This window comes from Sceloporus occidentalis, unplaced genomic scaffold, assembly GCF_023333645.1.
Source record: "Sceloporus occidentalis isolate IW3139 unplaced genomic scaffold, rSceOcc1.0.p SCAF_6, whole genome shotgun sequence".
In the NCBI taxonomy this organism is placed as follows: Eukaryota; Metazoa; Chordata; class Lepidosauria; order Squamata; family Phrynosomatidae; genus Sceloporus; species Sceloporus occidentalis.
Window position 1 is genome coordinate 19140828 of NW_028316986.1, and position 22080 is coordinate 19162907.

Genomic DNA, 22080 nt, shown 5'->3' on the forward strand with positions numbered 1-22080 from the left:
TTGTAGTTATAATTTCAATGAAGTATACATTTATACTTTGAAATTCATTGAATAAATACTACTTTTAATCTGCTAAAAATAGCATTTAAAATCTAAAGCAGCGTGAGTAAAGTGTGTGCAGGCTGCATGCAGTCTGTCAGGGCCCGTGAAGGTCAAAAAAGTGGTTTTAACCCCAATTCCCTCTGGAGGCATTTTCACCACATTTGGAGTTGAAGATCCTACTGAATGGCATGAAAAAGCATTGTATACTGAGGGAGAATCGGGAGGTCCTTTTAAACTGGGTAGGAACACAGCAAGCAGAGCTCTCGTTCAGGAAAGATGGTGTGGGTATTTCCCTGTTCTACCCACACACAGACAGCTAAGGTCAAAAAAGTGTGAAGTTGAAGGCTTTCATGGCCGGCATTCATAGTTTTTTGTGGGTTTTTTGGGCTATGTGGACATGTTCTAGAAGAGTTTCGTCCAGACGTTTCGCCAGCATCTGTGGCTGGCATCTTCAGAGAATCTTCTCTGAAAATGCCAGCCACAGATGCTGGCGAAATGTCAGGAAGAAACTCTTCTAGAACATGGCCACATAGCCCAAAAAACTATGTTAAAAAATGGTTTTGCACCACCACCACCACCACCCTGGCACTCTGGGGTCATTCTCACCACATTTTGTCCCATCCCGGGCTATTTTTCTCCACATCTGAGATCGTAGAGTGTATAGTGGAGTTGACTGTATCATTACTTTTAAAATACTAGCTCCTCAGTTTCCTGGTACAGATCTGATGTCACGGTAGACAGCAGACAGGATATTGTAAGAGCATGGTGGTGGGTCAAATGATGTATAATTTGGCGAGTTACGTAAAAGGACTTAATGCTACTCTTTCAGGATTTTTCAAACTGATTGATCAGTTGGCATTGTATCCACAAATGGCAAAATATATGAGAGCAAAAAATGAAAACAATGATTACAAACTTACAACATAGTATATGAACAAACATAAATACCCCCTAAATTAACTACAAAATCTGAGAGTGCCATATGTTGTGTTCCATTATTGACAACAGAGGAGGCCATCCTCAGCTTTCTTACCAGTATAGAAGAATCATATGATCAAAGCAGAGTCTTAAATACCCTCAGCAGTCTTAAGCGGCAAGAAAGAGTATTTTCACATATAAGCAAAGCAGATGGGCATGAAGGAACGGCCTGTGGCCGCACCACTTGCCATTGTCACGTGATCGACTGGTGACCATGGCGACCACATGGCCCATTCTCAAAATGGGTTGCCACTCTGGTCCCATATGGGCTGTTGGCAAGAAGCAAATTTTTGCCACTCCTTTTGCTGGCAGATTTAGGCCTCAGAGTGGCTTCGGGTCACTCCAGGATTGAGCGTCATCTGCATGCCACACTCCTGAAGCAGCCGGAAGGCACTCCTTTTGGCCTATCTGTTTTGGGCCTGTGAGAAAGAAATGGGGGAAATGACAAAAGCATGGCCTGTACATTTGATTACTGATTATTTTTTTTTAAAGTTCTTACAGTGGAAATATATTATAGTAGGGAAAAAAAGTCATGCATACCTTATGTATGTATAACAAGGGTGGTGGATATGGTCTTTCCTATGACCCTTGCATTTAAAAATTGTACATAGGAGTTGGAGATCCTACTGAATGCTATGAAAAGCAATGTATGCTGAGGGAGAAAAGGGAAGTCATTCTTAATTGGGTAGAAAAGAAACACAGCAAGCAGAGAGCTCTCTCAGGAAGGATGAGTTGGGGATTTCCCTTTTCCACCCATAATCTGGCACATTCTAATCCATTTAGCAGGTCCCTGACTCTACGGGTAGCATTTGGGGGGGGGCTGTCATAAAAAGGGAAGAGGCAGGAAATACACTTCAGTCAATATCAGTATACATTTCTGACTCTGGATCCAACCCTGCATTTTGGAAAGAATTTTGCATTTTGAATAAAATTAAACATTTGTTGTATATTATATATTTATGTAAAATTCTTTGTATATTTTAAAATCACAAAATATGTGCACAGCTGCACACATACAAATATGAATGCAGCCAATTTATGTTTGGAAATGCAAGCTGTTCCTGGTACCTCTGCCATGGCCCTAAGATTGTCTGCTATTCTCTTCCACATGTGTGGTGATGTACAATAATTTGCTGATCAGTAGGGCAGTGAGTATGTATGGGGCTTAGTCAGAAGAGTGAATGGCTCAGTAATAGACTACTAAAGATGATTAAACAGGCAGCAGAAAACTGATAAAACTACTGAAAACAATATTTTTTTAGCTTTTGTCATCAAAGATGGTCATGTAATTGAAATTAAGTCAGTTTAACCCATTGTACAAATTGACTTTTTAGTATAGGAGCTAAATATAGAGGGCTGTATCATACGGTAGAGAAAAACAACAATTTCTGACTTTTACCCTCTTCCTTGGTGAAGCATGTGGGGGAGTTTGTAGTTTAGAACATATGAAGAACCATTTTAGACAAGACTTAGAGCATGTTTAATCTAGCATTTTGTATTTGAAGTAGTCAGCTGAATGCCTATGGGAAGGTTTCTATTTGAGATGGAATTTAGTTAGTTCTGCCCTCATATTTGATTTTTATTTTGCTATTTTATTCCTCCTTTCTCTTTTGTGTCTCTTCCCACTGTTATTCTTGAATATTGTGTTCTTTTTGCAGTACAACTTTATCCATTTTCTTGGGCCTTCAAATCTTTAACATTCAGATGTATAAATTTTCTATAATTTACAGCAGCAAGTGTTTGAGATTGAAGAAATAATTATGTCATTTATTACTTATAGTTAACTACTTTTATGAATTCTAGAGGGTTTTTTTTGCATTGTGGGTAATCTGTACTGTAAGTTTGAGTATAATAATTCTTGTTATTTTTTTAAAAATAATACTGTCAACTTTAGTATGCTTTAAGATAAACAGGGTTAATTATTTTGATATGAAAGTTATAGTCTTATAACTTTTTTCTTTTCTTTTGTTTCTTCACAGATGATGATGTACCTGCAGATATGGTTGCAGAAGAATCAGGTCCTGGTGCACAAAATAGTCCATACCAACTTCGCAGAAAAACTCTTTTACCTAAAAGAACAGCTTGCCCTGCAAAGAGCAGCATGGAGGTAACTTAAAATTAATTATACTTTCAATTATACTTTTAAGTCTCTTAAAATGGGTGCATAACACATTGGGCAATGTTTGATCTTTAAGAAAAAGGCTGCTGGGAAATTTTTTTTTATAAACTTGACCATTCCTAATGTGTGTCTTTGAAAGTTTACTGTATTTTCCTAAAAATTTGCCAGGGTGCTTCTACTTCAGCCACAGAGAACTTTGGCCATCGTGCAAAACGTGCTAGAGTATCTGGAAAATCACAGGATTTATCAGGTAATTGCCTTTTGTGGTAACTGGAAGGATAAAAATGTTTCTTCTGCAAATGCTTCTTTTAAATCATGTCAACATTTTTTTTAAAAAATCAGAAAAATGTTAGGGTGGTAATGATAAGCAAGCATCTTTACTTTTCTTCTGTCAAAGAAGGTTACTTGAATAGCAAAGTGTGTTAGCAGTTTGCTTGAGGTGATGGTGATGATGTGTGTGGGAGAGAGAGAGAGAGAGAGAGAGAGAGAGAGAGAGAGAGAGAGAGAAAAGCTTCTAATCCATCATACGGAAAAAGAGAAGAATTAGATTTTTCATTTACTCGGGAGGAGCCAATGCTTGGAATGGGCAATGGATAAGGAATACCAGCTGTTGACCTTTAATATACAATATGACTAAGACAAATCAAAAAATTAATGGTATCCAGTACATTACAGTCCTGCCTTTTTCAGAGATGGTAAACCTAGTCTTCATTTTACCACTGTTCCTCACACAACTGCTGCAAGTTGAATTGAACATCTGAAATGATAGGGATTGCTCTCATTCAACTTGAAACAGCTGCAGGAGGAGCAGATGTAAGGCCTGGTAAAGTAAAGGCTGGTAAAGCGGCTGCTTAGCAGCTGCCCCTCATTCTCCTGTGTTTCTAAAGGTAATATTCTGCACAACTTCACGCTGTTGGTTGTAACTTTCAAAAAATTTTAATGGCTTGTGCTGTGTGTCTGTCAAAGACTCAGCCTGATGAATCTGAACTTTGCTGAGGTATTCTGAGTGAGCTGGCCTCAGTTATTGCTCTGTGCTGTAAGCTAGAGCAATAAGGAGCAGGGGAAGGCCTGTGGTTCTTGAGGTTCGAAGAATCTCACATTGAGGTTTGCCAATGTCTTTTATGTTCTTCAGAAAGCTAAGTGGAGTGCTTTTTTTAAAAAGTATAACTTTGAGACATTCTCCAACATCTGAATTCAGTTGATCACACACCTATAATAAATACTGCTCAGTAACACTCAGGTTCTTTCCTTATTTAATAAGTATTGTATTAAAAAATTAATATTTCTCCTAGTAGCTATGTCAGATGTCCCCTGAAATATCTTGCTAACTGTGGTGATAAATTGGAATAAACAATCCTTCAGTGAAACTTTCTACTTCGTTTTGTTAAATGAGTTCATTATATCTGGAAGCAATCCTTCATGTGTCTATACTATTTTTTCTTATGATGTTAGCTTTCCCTGCCATTTCAATTAAATAACTGAAATTTTTCTAAGGGCCAGCTCCCTCAGCTTGCTCTTTGAGCTGTAGATCCCGTCTGTCTTTGGTTGCTATAGAGACAAAAAACATTAGAGACAAGAAACATACTAACATGTTTTTTTTAAAAAGAAAAGATCACAGCTGAGATACTTTTATATGCTATACTATGGGGAGGAAGTATAATGTCTAAGCTGCACTATAGTGTTCTGTAACTTACATTTTGTATCTTAGTACTTTTTTCCCCCTGAATCTTGTACAAATTTAAAATTGAACACACAAAATTGTCAGACTTGATCCCCTTAAATTTCAGCTTTTGATACTCTTTTTTGGCTCATTGAGTGGAAGTTTATATACAGTTTTTATTGTCCTTTCAAGGAAAAATCATCTTCAGTTTGGTGTTATCAGTTTTAATTTATATACAAAAAAATGTCTTACAGTGCCTTTCTATACATGTCTCTCAGAAATAAGACTACTGTTACAATGGAACTTTTTACAACTGTAAATTTAAAATATAAATATAAAAACACTCTAACATCAAAAATTTAAATTGATGTTAGAAGGTTTTTATATTCATATTTTTAATCTACAGTTGTAAATAAGTGCCTTTGTAATTAGTAGTCTTATTTCTGAGAGACATGTATAGGAAGCCACTGTAAGATATTTTTTGTATATAAATTAAAACTGATAACATCAAACTTAAGATGATTTTTCCTTGAAAGGATAATAAAAATGTTGTACATGCATTTTAGATGTAATAACATATTCTGTTGATTTTAATTCAGAGATATAAAAAGCCTGAAAAACCCACAAAAACTGTGTAAAATTATCACTTGAATCTGAAATCTCAGCAGATATCTTTTCATGGGACACTCTCACAGAAGAGTCAATATTTGCTACTTTCAATTAATTATAATTTTATCTATATTATCACCAAAAAAGAGGATAACATAATCAGATTCCTTGTTTTGAAATCCATCCATTTCCTGAACGTGTATGCATAGTAACTTTTTGTTATAATAAATAAAACATACTGGTTTGTAATTAAACAGTTAAACAGAGCTTAATAGACCAAGGAGTGCAAACTAAAAATATTGATTGCCTCACTTGTTGCTCCTTTAGCCTGTTAATGTAGTGATAGAATGTGAGTGCAGTTGGATACAAGTCTACTCAGAAGAAAGTCCTGTTGAATTCAGTGGGAATTACAGTTCAGCCAGCTGGTCTAGAATTTACATTCAAAGGATACACTATACTCTCTCATGTGGAAGTAAATCCCATTCAAATCTGTGGGACTTTAGTAGACATGTATAGGATTGCACTGTAAATACAATTTTTCAAATTTACTTTCCCTGTCTCTCTCTCTCTCTCTCTCTCTGTCTCTCTTACAAATCAAAACAGATTTTAACTGCATGTATTATTCTTTTCTAAAAAAGTACAGGTACAAATTTCAACACATTTATCCAAGATGGGTTATGCGTGTAATATAGTTTAAAAAGTAGTATAATGGCTTTCTAAAATGAAATTAATTTTTAAAAATGGTTTTATGTACATTGAAAATTTGTCAAGCAGCCATATTATAATTGATTGGTAAGTTCTCCTCCACCAGTGTGTGCGTGGGTGGTATAGAACATATTCTGATCATATTGGGGATTCCACTTAAATAAGGATTAGAATAGTGTTTGGGGTTAGAATGTAATGTACACTTCATGTATTTCCTGACTCCATGAGAATTCCAGTACTCCATACTCCCATTGGGTCAACCAGTTGCAACCAGCACATAACAACTTCCAGTTTGCTACATCGTAAATGAGGTGGGTTGTTTCTTGTCCCAGTAAAATTGAATTGGCTGCAACAGAGAAGTACAGTCGCCCCTCCCAATTTGTGGGTGATCCTTTCCGGACACCCCCCCCCCCCCATGAAAACAGTGACTCACAAATATTTGAGTCACATTGAAAGTAATGGCATTTTATGAGAAAACTAAATTAGATAGTAAATTCAGCAACCATCTGCTGAGAAAATCTTTGATGAGAATTTGGTTAAGGTATAAGAAGAAGTGGTGTATGAAAATCCCATTATGGGTATCTACTAATGAAGCTATATTTTCAAGGGAAGAATTTGGGAAAAACATATGGGTGACATATGCGGAAATAACAAAACTTGAAAAAGAAAAAAGGGTTATAAAAACACATGAGCAATTATTGATGGAAGGATACTCATGTAATTGGTTTGCGTACAGACAAATAAGAGAGAAATTTATAATGGATATGAAAGAAGAAGGAATCGGATTAGTAGAAGATGAGTTAGAAAAGGTAATCAAGGATCGAAATAAACAGATATCAAAATTAAATAGATTAATAGCCAGGTTTGAATTGGAAGATGAAATTGTAAAAGAATTTATGTTGAAATGGGCAAAAGATTTAAAGAAATGATTCAATTAGAGGAATGGGAGAGACTTTGGAAAGAAGAAATCAAACAACTTACAAGTGTTGAACTAAGGGAAAACATATACAAATCAATGTATAGGTGGTACCTAACCCCATTTAATTTGTCAAAAATGTTTAAACAGAATAAGAATACTTGCTAGAAATGTCACAAGGAAAGTAGGAACATACTTACATATGTGGTGGAATTGTCCTAAATCTATAAAATTCTGGAAAAGTATCCATGAAGAATTAAAGAAAATATTTAAATTTAATTAAAGACCTAGTGCCAAGATGTACCTTTAGAATATGACAGACAACCTAAAGCTGGAAAAGAAAAAAAGAAAAGATTTTATTAATTAACATTAATAGGGGCAGGAACAGTGTTCGCCAGCTACTAGAAGAAAGAAGAATGTCCCACAATAGAGGAATGGTGATTAAAGATGATGGATCTGTACGAAATTGACAAATTATCATATCTGGAGAAAAATGGATCACAAGAAGAACTCTATAATGAATGGAAAATATGGCAGGAATATATGCAACGAGAAAAAAAGGGAGAACCGCTTAGGGACTGGGACTCTTAAATGCTTAAAAACAATTATAGGTCAAATTAGATGGTAGAAAAGGTAGAAAAAGGTAGAAACAGTAAAATTAAATAAGGAAGCAAGTCCGAATTAAATAACATAGTAGTCATTTAGAACTATTTAGGAACTATTAAGTAAATATATCAGATCTGAGAAGATATCTATAAAACACACTACAAATAGTACCAATGTGGGCAGATAATTATTAACAATCATATGTTGGCACAAAAGCATAGTGTTTAAGATTATGAATCCAATGGTAGTATAAAAAGGTTACCAGTAGTTAAGAGTTCAGTATATTAAAGTAAGTTTATACAGGAAGGTTTCAGTAATCAAGGAAGTTTAACAAAGTTCAGAAGAAGAAGAACTGGAATGTAACTGTGATGGTAATTCACTATTTAAGTGTGGATTTTGTACAATCCATCGTCAAAACATTGTGTTAAATTTTGTTTTAATATTAAAAATAAATTTTTTTTAAAAGAAAGTAATGGCGCGGGTGGGTGTGTGCTACCATTTTATCCCTCCCTCCCTGTCCATTATGCAAAGAGCGAGACCGCGGATTCCCAAGTCTGCAAAAGAGAGGGACAAGTGTCAAAAAGCATTAGACACTGGCAAAAAGCATTAGATTTGTTGAGACATATTTTGTTTTGTGTTTGCAAAAGAAACAACTGTATATGGCAAGCTGAGATTGGAGGCAATTGTTTGCAGCTGTTCAAGTGATAATGCAGCAGAATACCTATATTGTATATATAGTGCTTTGTGAATTCTGCAGCAAAATATAACACTAGCTGACTAAAATGTCCCATGGAGCATGAGGGTTAAATATAAATGCATTTTTAGGTTACTAAATCTCCAGTATGTATGTTTTATAATAGGTAAAGTGTAAGCACTTACAATTGAATAAACACAATTTGTTCTAAGAATCTTTCTTTCTTTCTGATTGCCTGTGTTGGAATACACCAGAACTGAAATAGCATAAAAATCTGTGTTCCAGTAATTCACAGCTGTATGGATTTTAAAACTGACCTCACTTGTTAATTGATGACCGCTGTTTCCCATGTTGCCATTTATGCCTGCACCAGCATATCATAGTTGCAAACCTATATGTTCCCAGGATCCAGTGACGTTTAATCTGCTCCAGATATAGAAAACTCAGAATTCTAGGTTTATACTGGGCTCGTTCCCACTGCAGTTTGCTCCGAAGCAGGATTCTCTTTCCCATTTGAAACCACTTCTGATCCTCATTGGATCGATTCCAGGAGGAAAGAAGCGGGTCAAACACAAATAACCTGGGTCACTTGGTAGTACATTTTTTGCAGTACTTTTTAGAAGACTCGGTTGTGAAGCAAGGCAAATAAGTGGGAACGCCAGTTCAGAATCGATTCTTTCTGAGAAGAGGGAAAAATGGCAGAGGGGTGTTTACCATCCCTTATCCATTTTTGACAGCTCCACCATTCCCCTCCCCGTCAGTGCTGCCTTTGTACTTTTTTTAAAGATAGATTCATCGATTGAATGATTTTGCAGCTACTTGTCTTTGCAAGTAGTTGCAAAAACATTAAATTGATTAATCTATTTTAAAAAAAAAGACCCCCTATTCATGCTTGTTCCTTGGCACCCACTCAGGTACAACAGGCACACACCTTCTTCCCAATCCCGCTCTCTTCCTTCCAGGTCTCCCAAGCTTGCCTTGCTGCCACTGCCACCATATGCCTGGTTCTTGCTGGGCTTCTGGCACTGCTACTGTGCCTGCTGTGCTGCCGCCATTTGCCCAGTGCTTGCCAGGCTTCCAGTACTGCGGCTGTGCCTGCTACTGTGCCACCGGTGCCTGGCCAGGGCCCCTTACTGCTGGATGCCACAACGGGTGGAGTTGTCTCTTCCATGGGGGAAGGAGGGACAAGGGAAGGAAAGAAGGAAGGAAAAGAAGGGGGAGAGGGAGAAGGAACTAAGGAAGAAAGGAAGAGCAGAGGGGGGAGAAGAGGGAGAGAGAGAGAGAGAGTGAGAGAAAGAGAGAGAGAGAGAGAGAGAACAGTAGCAACAGACCTTTGAAGGGGTTCCGGAGGGGGGGGGGGCAACCGGCTCATGTAATGGGAATGACAAGCATCCCCAGCAAAAGAAGCGATTCTACAAAAGGTCCCTTCTCATAGTGAGAACGAGGGACCTTTTGGAATTGCTTCACACAGCGGAGCAAAGTGGATCGGAATGTGGTTTATTCCGCCAGTGGGAATGACCCCTTAGTAGTGATAAAATAGTCTATAACTTAGCAAAACAGTTCAGGATTGGCCTAGAAAAGGGGCCTATGTCCTGTCCTTTGCTGTCAACTCTTACTAGCAAGCCCCCGGAAACAGCCAAATGTTCACATCTGAGACATGGCAGTGAATCACTCAGTTGGAGTGACTGCAGTTGGAGTAAATGTTGCTCAGATGTCCCTCAGCATTTTTCATGGTCCTCAATTTCCCACTAAACTGTGATTTCTTTATTTTTTTATTAATTGCTGTTTTCTGTAGTTATATTTGTTCAACATAATCTGTCAGTCTTTTTTCCCACCCCAGCAAAAAAAAATTTTTATGTCCTCATGACAACACCCCAGTTTACTCTGCCTCACAAGTAATAATCGGATGGGGTGGGGGAAGCTGGGAAGCAATTGAACTCTGTGGGATGGCCCTGGCAGCCTTTTTCCATGACAAACCTATGCCCACGATACAGTGGGTTAACAGTGATGGAGTTGCTTTTTGTTTTGTCTACTTTTTGACTAGTCCTCCATAATGTCAAGTAGAAATGACAAACTTGTTCCTATTTTAAAACAATGAAAAGAAGAAGAAGAAGAAGCCAGGGCCATCCCTGGATACAGAGGGCCAACTGTATATATATTCTCCCTCTCTCTCAAAACCTGATTTTCTTCATTTGAGGATTTTCTGTTGTGAGAAATGATACTGTGACCACTCCAGTTAAGGAACTTCCATGGGAACTCTTTGTTTCAGCCACAGTGTGTTGTGCTGTCATGTGTAGCATATTTGATCAAGTAAGAGTGTTTTGGGTGTTCAGTTGGCACTGGAAGCAATCACATTTGAATACTTGGTCTTCACTAATACAGGTGACTGTCACCTTGTCCATTGCCAACTTTAGCTTTTGTGCAACAGGAATCCCCTACATGTAGACAACTATTGTCATAGTATATTGAGCAAAGTGAATAAGGAGAGTTGTTAAGCCAATGCATCATTTTCTCAAGCTGCAGAGATATGAAGAACACACCCATAGGTTATGGGAGTTGGAATGCTGTGGACATGTTAGGGTATAGAGGAGATGAAAGAGGTTCATGAGCTGAACTTACTATTCTTCTTCATGGTCTCTGTGATTCAGTACACAATTTGGAACTTTCTAGAGCTATTACATCAGCTTTTTGGCTATAACCCTGTCCATCCTCTAGGTGCCCTAGCAGCACATTTCCTGCCTTCTGTTCCTTTTTGTCCACTGTGTTAGTATCAAAGGAACTGTTCAGAGCTATTCTTTTTTGCTTTCGTTAGTGAATTTTAAACAATTCTGACTTCTTGCTACTGCTGGATATTCCCTCAAATTTGAGATGGCAGTCAAAATGGCACAAGAAGAGAAAGAGGTCAAAGCAGGCTGATGATTATTCCCATCTACAATCTTCTATTCTAGCTGTCTCAGAACAGGTTCCACTGCCCATTTGGCCTCAGACAGCACTGAATGTAGAAAACTTAGTGCTGATCTCAGTGGATTCTCTGTAGTCTTCTCCAGAGCCTGAGAAACAGGCAAGACCTTTCATGCTTCATTCATTGTCTATTATGTGAGTGCAGGTTGGTTCTGCTTCAGGGGAAGATATAGTTGACCCTCCTTCTGCTTGGTTGATCGTGGCAGAGAGGGCACACTTTCTCAGCCAGCGCCTGCTGTTCAGATAGGGCAACCAGCCTGTGTAATACTTCCACCCGTTCCTTCTTGGGCCCAGCCGCCAGTCCAAAAAGCCCACCCTTCCTGCTTGGGTTGTTTCTCCCTTTTCTACGTCTGAAGATAAGTTGGTTTCATCATTGCTTTTGTCAGATATGCCATAGGAGATATCAATTCCTTTGAAGAGCAAATGCTCTGTACAGCACAAGCTCTGGACCTGCAATTCAAACACAAAGAAGTTGAGCCAACTGACCCAGTCTATAGCTGAATCAAAAGTAAAGTGCCAACATCTGCTTTGATTCCACTCATTCTATTCCTCCAATTGTTTGCAGGTGCTGGGCTACCACATTCACAATTCCATGCACGTCAAAAAAGATGGATGGATTGTATTGGGTGTCAGACTCTGATTCGGATTAGTTTATGAACCCAAAGTCCATTGTGGTAGAGGCAGCTCAATCTAAATCTTACAGAAGAAACACACCACTCCCTCTGGTATGGAAAGCAGGAAGCTTGGCATGGCCAAAAAGTTCTATTCTTCATCAACTTTCTGCTTCAAGTTTGCTAATTATGAGGCTTGTATGGGGGCTTACTAGCAGCACCAGTGGAAGCAGATGACTCCCTCTCTGACCAGGGTTCATGATGAGGGCAAATGGCTAGCTACTGCTATACAATCTTGAAGCCCATTCTTTAGCCACCCAGCAGATAAACTCTGCCTGTCATGTAGCCAGCTGCACTGCTGAGACTTTGGCAGGTGTGATTGCCTTATGGAGGCACATGTGGTTGAGATTGTCAAGTTTGTCAAATTGAGCAAGGACCACAGTTTAAGTTTGCTCTTCAACTAGAAGAGCTTGTTTAGTGTGGAGATGGACAGCAAGCTGGAACTTACTCAGAAGATGCACACCATGGACCATATGTTTGGCTTACCATCTCAAAACCAATATTTGTCCAGATCCTGTTACAGCTCGACCAGACAAACATCAGCTCCCAGGAGATTGCTTAGCACAACAACATACTGACAGTCTTGCACACAGGTTTTTCCACCCATGTTCTCCTGAAAGGCTTCTGTATCTACAAAGTACAATCAGTCCTACAAGAAAAGGTCTCAGAAACAGGGCAAACAGAGGATTTGACTGCTTGGACGCTCTCTTCCCCACATCCTCCCTACAGTTTGGCAACAGACTTACCTTACTACCACCAAATCTGGGCTGCTGTTACATCAGACACCTGGCTCCTCAACATTGCTATAGAATTCTCAGGCTACTCTTCTGCAGGGGTGATCATTATTGCCCCCCCCCCCCCCCCCGTCAGTGTTCCTCTCAAAGAAATTGCCATTCAGCTTGAGAAAGGCACTATTGAATCCATCCTGGTACCATTAATTTCATAGGGGTTTTTCTCCTGCTTCATCACGTCCACAAAAGACAAAAGACTCAGTCCAGTTCTGGACCTTCTCGACATCAATTCCAATATCTAGCTCAGATGGTTCAGGATAGACAGACTCCCCCTGTCACAAGAGGGGGATTTTTTTGTGTGGTGATGGATTTGAAAGACAAGTACTACTATGTTGAAATTTGACTCATACAGGTCTTTCCTTTGTTTTGCTGTGGGAAGAAGGGGCTATTATTTTGCATCCTCCCTTTCAGACTGTCCACTGCCCCTTAGGTCTTTCTTTACAAAATACATGGTAGTGGTTGTGGATCAGAGGGTGTTGTGTTCTCTTGGGTCACTGACCAGCTCCTTGTTTTGAATTTACAGGACAAGCTTCTCAATGATATTGATTATGTGGTTTGACTTCTAGACTCATTGGAGCACATTGTCAATTTTGAGCAATCTCATCTGATTCCCCCTCAGACAGGGAAGTTTATTACCGTATATACTTGTTGAAAAATTTATACTACAAAGTTGACCCCAAAAATTTATGCATGAGTCAATACGGTAATAAGATGGCAGGACAAGGGAGCGTTTGCTCCTCAAGCCTCTTCCCAGCTCCGTTACCTCCGAAGGGGGCAGCTGGGCTGGGAAGACGCAAGGAGAGCAAGCCGGACTTCCTTTTTATCATTGGTTATATGCCCTTCAGTTTTGTCCTCAACTTATCCATGAGTCATATTAAAATCCAGATTTTTGGCCCCAAAACTACCCTCAGCTTATATATTAGGTCAACCTGTACATGAGTATATACAGTATATTCTAGATTCATTGAAGTTTATTATATTCCAGATTTAGTATATTTTAGATTCACAGGCTTGTGCAGCCTATCTTCTAGATAAATGGTACCAGTCCCTCTTAAGTGTCACCTTAAAACGTTGAAACAATCCCACAATGTGCGCAAAAACCATTTATGGTTTCAAGTATTTCATCAACTCTCATCAACTCTTGATGAGTTGTGCCATTGGCACAAATCATCAAGAGTTGAAGAACACCCTTCACCATACTGAAGAGTGTTCATTAATTCCTAGCATGGTGGTTCAATCCCAACAACATCTAGGCCTTTCCTTACTCTGCCGCTTGAAATTACAGTCATAACTGATGCATGTGTGGAGGGTTGGGAAGCACATACGACAGGCCTCTCAGTAAAAGGACAATGAATTCACAAGGAGAACGAACTGAACTCCACATCAATCCTCTAAAGATGCTGGTGGTGAAGAAAGCATTTTGGCACAAGGCAGGGTGGTTCAGTGGTTACCGACAACACCACATTACCTGAACAAATAAGCTGGAACAAAGCCCAGAACCCTACTCCAGTTTATACTCAGCCTGTGAAACTGGAGCATCAGCAGAGACATTTCCCTAATCCATCTTTGCGAGAAAAAAAAGACTTTGCACATGCTCTGAACAAAATGTTGGATTCATGCCACAAATGGGTATTCCATCCTGATGTGCTATAACTGGTCTTCCGAGAGTTGAGTATCCTGGAGGTGGATACAACCATTGCAAGACATTTTCCCAGAACTCATCAAGGGACGTCATATGGCAATGCCTTCCTGTTTCACTGGGGAGGCTCCCATCATGTACATTTTGCTTCCATTTCTCCTCATCACCAGAGTGATAAGACAAAGAGATAAGACAAGAAGTATCCTGTTCATTCCCTGGTGGCCCAGGCAGCTGTAGTTTGCACCTCTTCTCCATCTGTCTTGAAGCAACCATCTCAAGCAAGTTCACATGTCCTCAAATGTCTTCTGTCTCTTTCTGACAGAGACCTTTCCCTACCTGTTTGCCATATTGGCTAACTTCCAGTTCATCAAGAAATCTTCCTACCTCTAGAGCCCTTTGATGAAGAAATTCCTTAAGGGTTACAGGAATCTCCATCCTCCAGTCTTGGGACCAGCTCCTCAATATGGGGTCTTGAACAAGTGTTACTGTATCTTTTCAGGAAGCCTTTTGAGTCCATTGTGATCTTTGTCCATTTACCTGGAAGACAGCATTCTTGATGGTTGTTACATCTGCCAATAGAGCAGAAGAGCATGGTTTCCACCATTCACCTGGCTTATGAACTGGCCAAGAAGGATTCCTTGGTTCGTGTTAATAGCCATTCTACTAGGGCTATGACTATACAGTACGTATCATCTGCCTTTTTGCTTGGCAGGATGTGTATAGAATGGCTGCATGCTCATACCATTTGACTTTTTTCTCTCACTATAGACTACACTTTATCCTCCACATTTGCGCCTTTGACTTTTGTGGATTTGATTATATACAGATTTTAATAATATGTCATCTCTAGGAATATCTAGGTCCTCCAGCACAACTCTATGGTCAACTTTTAACCAGAAGTCACACTGAAGGACCTGGAGATTTCTAGAGTGAACACTCCACTAGGCATTTGTATCTCCTCCAGCACAATTCTATGGTCAATGTCTGGCAGACCACAGAGTTGCATTGGGGGATATAGGAAGAGTGTTCTCTCAGGTAAAAACATAGTGTTTTTGTTATTTGCATTTTTTCCACATTCACGGGGGTCCTGTGCCCCTAATCCCAACAGATGTGGAGGGATGAGTGTTGGTGCTGCAAGATCAAGGCCAGATGCCATTTTTGAGAGAACTGTGTTGTTTTTCTGTGTGATATAACACCTGGGAGGCCTATACCATTCCTTTGTTGCATGATACTCCTGCCCCTTGTCAGTCTCCCATTTATGTGAATCACAGAGACACAAAGAAGAACAGTTGCATTCTTGTAACTGCAATTCTTCAAGTTGTTACCCACGGATTCACACACACACACCCCCCACCTATTCTCCCCTCATCATGCCCTGCCTCTCTTTGGATCCCTGGATGCTGCTGTTTAGCATCTGTGGAACTGGGGCTTTGGAAAGCATGCTGCTAAGGCACCTAGAGTGTGGGCAGGATTATTGCCCAAAGGCTTATGTAATAGCTGTAGGGTTCTGAATGATGCACTGTGCAGGCACAGATAACCCCATTTATGTGAGTTAACAGTATGTGGGTGGGAGGGCGAGGACAGAGAACAATTAGTTAAGGGTTTTCCATTGAACTCTAATAGGAGTGTTATTTACACCATCCACCTCATTTGCAGACAGAACATTATACATAGAATTGAACCAGTTTTTAAGCTGTTCTTCCTCTCCCTCTCAATTACATGTTTTCATTTTACACTAGGAAAGTATCACTATCAAGTGTATATTGGTAGAGCATTCTGCTTTACAGCACTATCACACTGTTGTAAACTTTCTATACCCGTGTAATGTTTATCCTTATTAAGTTGCAGTAACCAGAGGGGCATAGAATTGTGCTGTTAAGCTTTTAATTGATTATTCTACCAAATAAAATGGTTAAAGCTTGTATTCATAAACTTCCTTCAGAAAATAAAAGGACACATGTACATATAAGTGGAAAATGAATAAAACTGGGTTTTGCAAAGAACTTCCATTTAATTAATTTTGTTCCACAAAATTAATATGATTTATGGGAAAGATGCCGAAGATACAGAACTTTCTTTGTTGGATGTTCTAGACAATTAAGGACATGGATCATATTTTTCATATTTTGTATTTTAATAGCAGCACCTGCAGAACAATACCTTCAAGAAAAGTTGCCTGATGAAGTGGTTCTGAAAATCTTTTCATACTTGCTGGAACAAGATCTTTGTAGAGCAGCTTGTGTGTGTAAACGGTTTAGTGAGTTGGCTAATGATCCAATTTTGTGGTAAGTGAAAAGATATCCTTGATTATCCTGAAGTATATTAGTTATGATAAACACAATAGAAAAAAAATCCTTTTCCTGTGTTTGAATGAAAACAGGTACTTGGATTGCATAAAGGTTTTGTCTTGCACATCCCTTAAACTGCTTGTCTGTAGAGCACACTATAGGTCTCATTCTGTCTACATATTTTAGTATGGAATATGCTGTTCTTCATAGAAGCTGATTTTTTTTGCACTTATAATAGTAGCACTACACTAAAAATGAAATAATTGTAGAATTATAATTGTGTCCTTATCATTGTTGAAATACACTGAAAGAAATAGTGCCAGATATTTTAGTATTCATAATGTGGAATTTTTTGTATTCTGTATTTCTGACTTTATTTCTCTGCCTCTAGTTTGCTTTAGATGATTGTAAGCAGTACTATCAATATTTAATCTGAATTCACCCTCCTGTCACTGTGCTGGCACTTGACACTCACTCCCCTTGTCTCCCCCCCACCCCCAAATCTTTAAATATTGACTTCAGAAACAAGTGTGTAAATTGCAGCCATACATTGATTTGCTTAATTTGATATTTGTGGTAGAGAGTATGAATACTTACCATAACTCTATTTTTCTTTGACTCTCCTATCTCTTTAAACTTTGGATCTCCTCACCCCCTTTTTAGTGTGTTTCCAAGTTTCAAAATCTGGACTGTTAGATCCTCAGGGCAGGGATCACTGTTTATGTTACTATGTAAAGATATTTAAATAGTCACTTGAAATTGCTGCCATTTTACTTTTAGATCTTGCTGGCTTTGGTACACAGTCAGTGACAGTGCTCATGTAAATAGTCATTTGGAATGGGATTGATTACATATAAAGTAAAATCTTGGAGCGGAGAGAGTGCCTTCAATCTTTTATATTCTAACTAGTTTACAAGTGCATTAAAATGGAAATGGAAATTTTTCAACGGAAGTTACAGTGTGTGTAGGTCTGTAATTTGGGGAAACCAAGAGGTTTAAGTTCCTTGAGGGTCAACCAAAAATACATTTAATACACAGGTAGTTAAAGATAGGATGAATATTTTAAAGTCTGAAAATGGGGTACTGCTCCATTTAACAACCAATTCTTGTTTACTTTATAATAGAGGTGTAGTAATTAAGATTTTAAACTTTTATTTTAGAATTTAAATACTGCTTTTTATGAACATTTCAGGGCATCTTCACAGTTGTAAGAAGCAGAAACTATCAAAATGGTGGGGCCCTCTACAGGGGGAAAAACATAATAAAAAAAGTAAGAGAACAGGAGCCATTAAAACAAAGCACACAGATAGTTATGCCACAGAAAGACTGAGCAGATGTAATTAAAGGCCTGAGATAAGAGGGTGGTCTCAGCCAGGCAGCTAAGGGATTAATAATAAAGATGACAGGCATCTGTTCCTAGGGAATTCCAGTACAGAGTAAGCCAAACCACATCTAGGACAGAGTGATGAATTATAGAAGTTCTGCAATCTTTAAAACTTGATTTGTTGGATAACCAGTACTTGATATACAGATTGAGTATTCCTTATTCAAACTGCTTGGGACCAGAAGTGTTTTGGATTTCAGATTTTTTCAAGTTTTGGAATACGTGCATGTACATGATGAGCTATCTTGGGCATGGATTACTGTTATTGCATGCCTTCAAGTAGGGTTGCCATAATTTGCTACCACCAAACCAGGACAAAATGTAGAAAAATGTAGGCCAAAAATTAGGCCAAAATGTAGGACATTCAGGAAAAATGGAGGACACAACCAACTAGAAGCCAAAAGCATCAATATTTTGTTAAAAAAATTAATATAATGTTGTTGCACCTCTGAGACTAAATACATTTGAGGAAGCAGACTTTAGGAAAGCTCATGCTGCCAACTTCTTTCTTTCGGTTAATAATAATAATAATAATAATAATAATAATAGAATTCAAAGACACAGAGATTTTGCCTTACCTCTGAGATTAAGTGCATCTGAGGAAGTGCAGCAGCAGGCAGCAGTGGAGAAGGACCAGGGTTCAATCCCTTCCTTGGGCATCAAAAAACTTATTGGGCTAGTCACACTCTCTCAGCTTCAAGGGAAGGCGAACAAACAAACCAAAAGAAGAAAACACTTGAGCAAGTCGCACTCTCGCAAGCTCGGAGAAAGGCAAAGTCAACCCTCTCTGTACACAAACACTGACAAACCTTCCAAGAAAACTGAGTCACACCTAGATTGCCCAATATTTTGCTGAAAGCACAGCAAGCAGTGGCGGCGAAGGCCCCAAACTTTCCCCAGCCCCCCCCTGCCAGCAGAGAGAGGCCTTGAAGGCTTAGGCCTCCTGCCGCTGCGCCAAAAGCGCAGCAAATGGCAGCAGAGGCCCCAACCTCCCCCCCGCCAGCAGAGAGAGAGGCCTCCTACTGGCTCACCGAAAGTGCGACAAATGGCGGCAGAGGCCCCAACCTTCCCCCCGCTCCCCCCCACCAGCAGAGACAGAGGCCTTCTGCCTCCGCGCTGAAAGCATGGCAAATGGTGGCGGAGATCCCAACCTTCCCCCAACCATAGCCCTGCCCAACTGAGGCCTTGGTATACGGAAGATATTAGGCAAATGAAGTGGACTGTGCAACGACTAGAGCACCACTGGCGGAAACATCAGTGCTTATCTTCCAGCAAGCCTAGCCCCCAGACCTGCTTTAAACTTTAAGATGACACTCCACTCGGAACATGTATGGGGAATCAGATATTGATATTGATATTGCACATGTATAGGTTTTTGATGTGTTAATTTTTTCTTTTTATTTTGAGAATGTATTTTAACTAATTGTAATTTTATACTTGTGTTGTTCTCCCGCATCGATCCGTAGGGGGAGGCAGGATATATATAAATAAGTTATTATTATTATTATTATTATTATTATCTGACAAGACACGCCATAAGCACTCATTGGATTCTTATGGAGTGGCAGTCAATGTAGCAAAGAACTCTTTCTATGCTACACGGATTGCATCAGCAGAGTCTCGTCCAGCAGAGCTGTTCAGGGTGGTTAAAGAGTTAACCCAGCTGCTTCCCACCCTGAACCCTTTATTAGAACCAACTAAGGACTCTTGTGACGCTTTTAACGACTTCTTCGCGAATAAAATCTCTGAGATAAGGGCTGATCTTGATGCCGGCATTACAACAGAATCGATAAGAGAGGTATCCAACACCCTGCCATGCAGGAAATCTTAATCAAAGCATCCCTGACAGATGGCCATCCAGCCTCTGTTTAAAGACCTCAAAAGGAGGAGACTCCACTACACTCTGAGGGAGTTTGTTCCACTGTCGAACAGCCCTTACTCTCAGGAAGTTCTTCCTAATGTTGAGGTGGAATCTCTTTCCCTGTAGCTTTCATCCATTGCTCTGGGTCCTAGTCTCCAGAGCAGCAGAAAACAAGTTGGCTCCTTCCTCAATATGCCATCCCTTCAAGTATTTAAACAGGGCTATCATATCACCTCTAAACCTTCTCTTCTCCAGGCTAAACATCCCCAGCTCCCTAAGTTGTTCCTCATAGGACATGGTTTCCAGACCCTTCACCATTTCAGTTGCCCTCCTTTAGACATGCTCCAGTTTCTCAATGTCCTTTTTGAATTCTGGTGCCCAGAACTAGACACAATATTCCAGGTGGGGCCTGACCAGAGCAGAATAGAGTGGCACTCTTACTTCCCTTGATCTAGACACTATACTTCTATCGATGCAACCTAAAATTGCATTGGCCTTGTTAGCTGCTGCATTGCACTGTTGACTCATGTTCAACTTGTGGTCTAGTTGGACTCCTATATCCCTTTCACACATAGTCTCGTTCAGCAAGGTGTCCCCCCATCCTATATCTGTGCATTTCATTTTTCCGCCCTAAGTGCAGTACCTTACATTTCTCCGTGTTGAAATTCATTTTGTTAGCTTTGGCCCAGCTTTCTAATCAGTTAAGGTCATTTTGAATTTTGATCTGTCCTCTGCGGTATTAGCTCCACCTCCTAATTTGGTGTCATCTGCAAATTTGTTTTTTTTTTTAATTTTTATTAAGAATAAAGTATAACAATCTATAAAGAATAAAGAATAAGGAAAAGAAAGAAGGATAGAAGCCCTAAAACAACATATATCTACACTAAACAATAGAAATACATATCGACATTATAACATACATACATATATTTACATAAGATTATCGATATCACTGTCCTTCTAGTTATACTTCCTTTACATTTGGATATTCACCGCATATTGTAAATTACTTATTTACTCCATATATACAACCTATAGTAATAGTGCATTCTCATGGTGATATACAAATTACAGTTTAGAATCAACCGTAACTATTATTCAATTGTATATTTTACCCTTTTCCTCAAATGTTTTTAGAACACTCCATTCTTTTTCAAAACTTTCTTTAGATTTTCCCTTTAATAAAGCAGACAATATATCCATACTTCTGGATTCATAAATTCTAATCAGCCATTCTTCGATAGATGGGTTATCTGGTATTTTCCAATATTGTGCAAACAATATTCTTGCGCACGTAACCATATATAGAATGATTCTATTCAATTTTACATTTTTTACGTTATGAGTCATATTCAGTAAAAATAAGTGTGGTTCAAAAGGAATACATATTTCAAGAATACTTTCCATTGCTGCATGGATCATTTGCCAATAACCTTTAGCTTTGGAGCATGACCACCACATATGATAAAAATTACCCTCAGGCTTACTACATTTCCAGCATTTAATACTGCCTGTTTTATATATTTGGTGGATTTTTTGAGGGGTTAAATACCACCTATACAACATTTTCAAGTAGTTTTCTTTATAGTTTTGGCACAACGTAAATTTGTTGGTTCCTTTCCATGATTTTTCCCATTCTTCTATAGTAATGGTCTTATTGATGTCCTGTGCCCATCTTATGCTGTGTTTAATGGCTTCATTTTCAAGATCTCTTGCTTTTAGTAACTTATAATATTTAGCTATATGTTTTCCTTGCTGATCCATCATTATTTTATCAATTTCATTTTTATCTAAAGTCACACCAGTTGTTTCCTTATTTATCTTGAATCAACTTTTTATTTGATTATATAAGAACCAATCTTGCATCTCCCCTTTCTCATTGATTTCTTCCATTTCTTTCATAGTATATTTCCCTTCTGGTGTTTTGTTTATTAAGTCACTGTATCTTAACCATTGTCGATCTTTACCTTTTGTTCTTCTATAATATGTTTCCTGTATAGATACCCATGGTGGAATATGTCTATAAAATTGATGTTTCACCTTGTACTACACTTTAAGGAGGGATCTTCTTATCACATGATGATTAAATATATTGTTAGCTTTAGGTTTTATATACCACATATATGCATGGATTCCTAAGCACAAATCAGAACTTT

General features: G+C 38.8%; 1 protein-coding gene across 2 annotated transcripts in view; it reads left to right on the forward strand.

The window, feature by feature from the left end:
- Positions 1-22080, forward strand: part of LOC149310452 (F-box only protein 11-like) — a 121959-nt gene that overhangs the window by 62529 nt on the left and 37350 nt on the right. The window contains exons 2-4 of one of the 2 annotated variants that reach the window (XM_089528975.1): positions 3000-3127; positions 3308-3389; positions 16532-16676. In XM_089528975.1, coding sequence (XP_089385101.1) covers positions 3000-3127; positions 3308-3389; positions 16532-16676 — 355 coding nt within the window. The remainder of the gene's footprint in view (positions 1-2999; positions 3128-3307; positions 3390-16531; positions 16677-22080) is intronic. The other variant, XM_089528976.1, reaches the window with a different exon arrangement.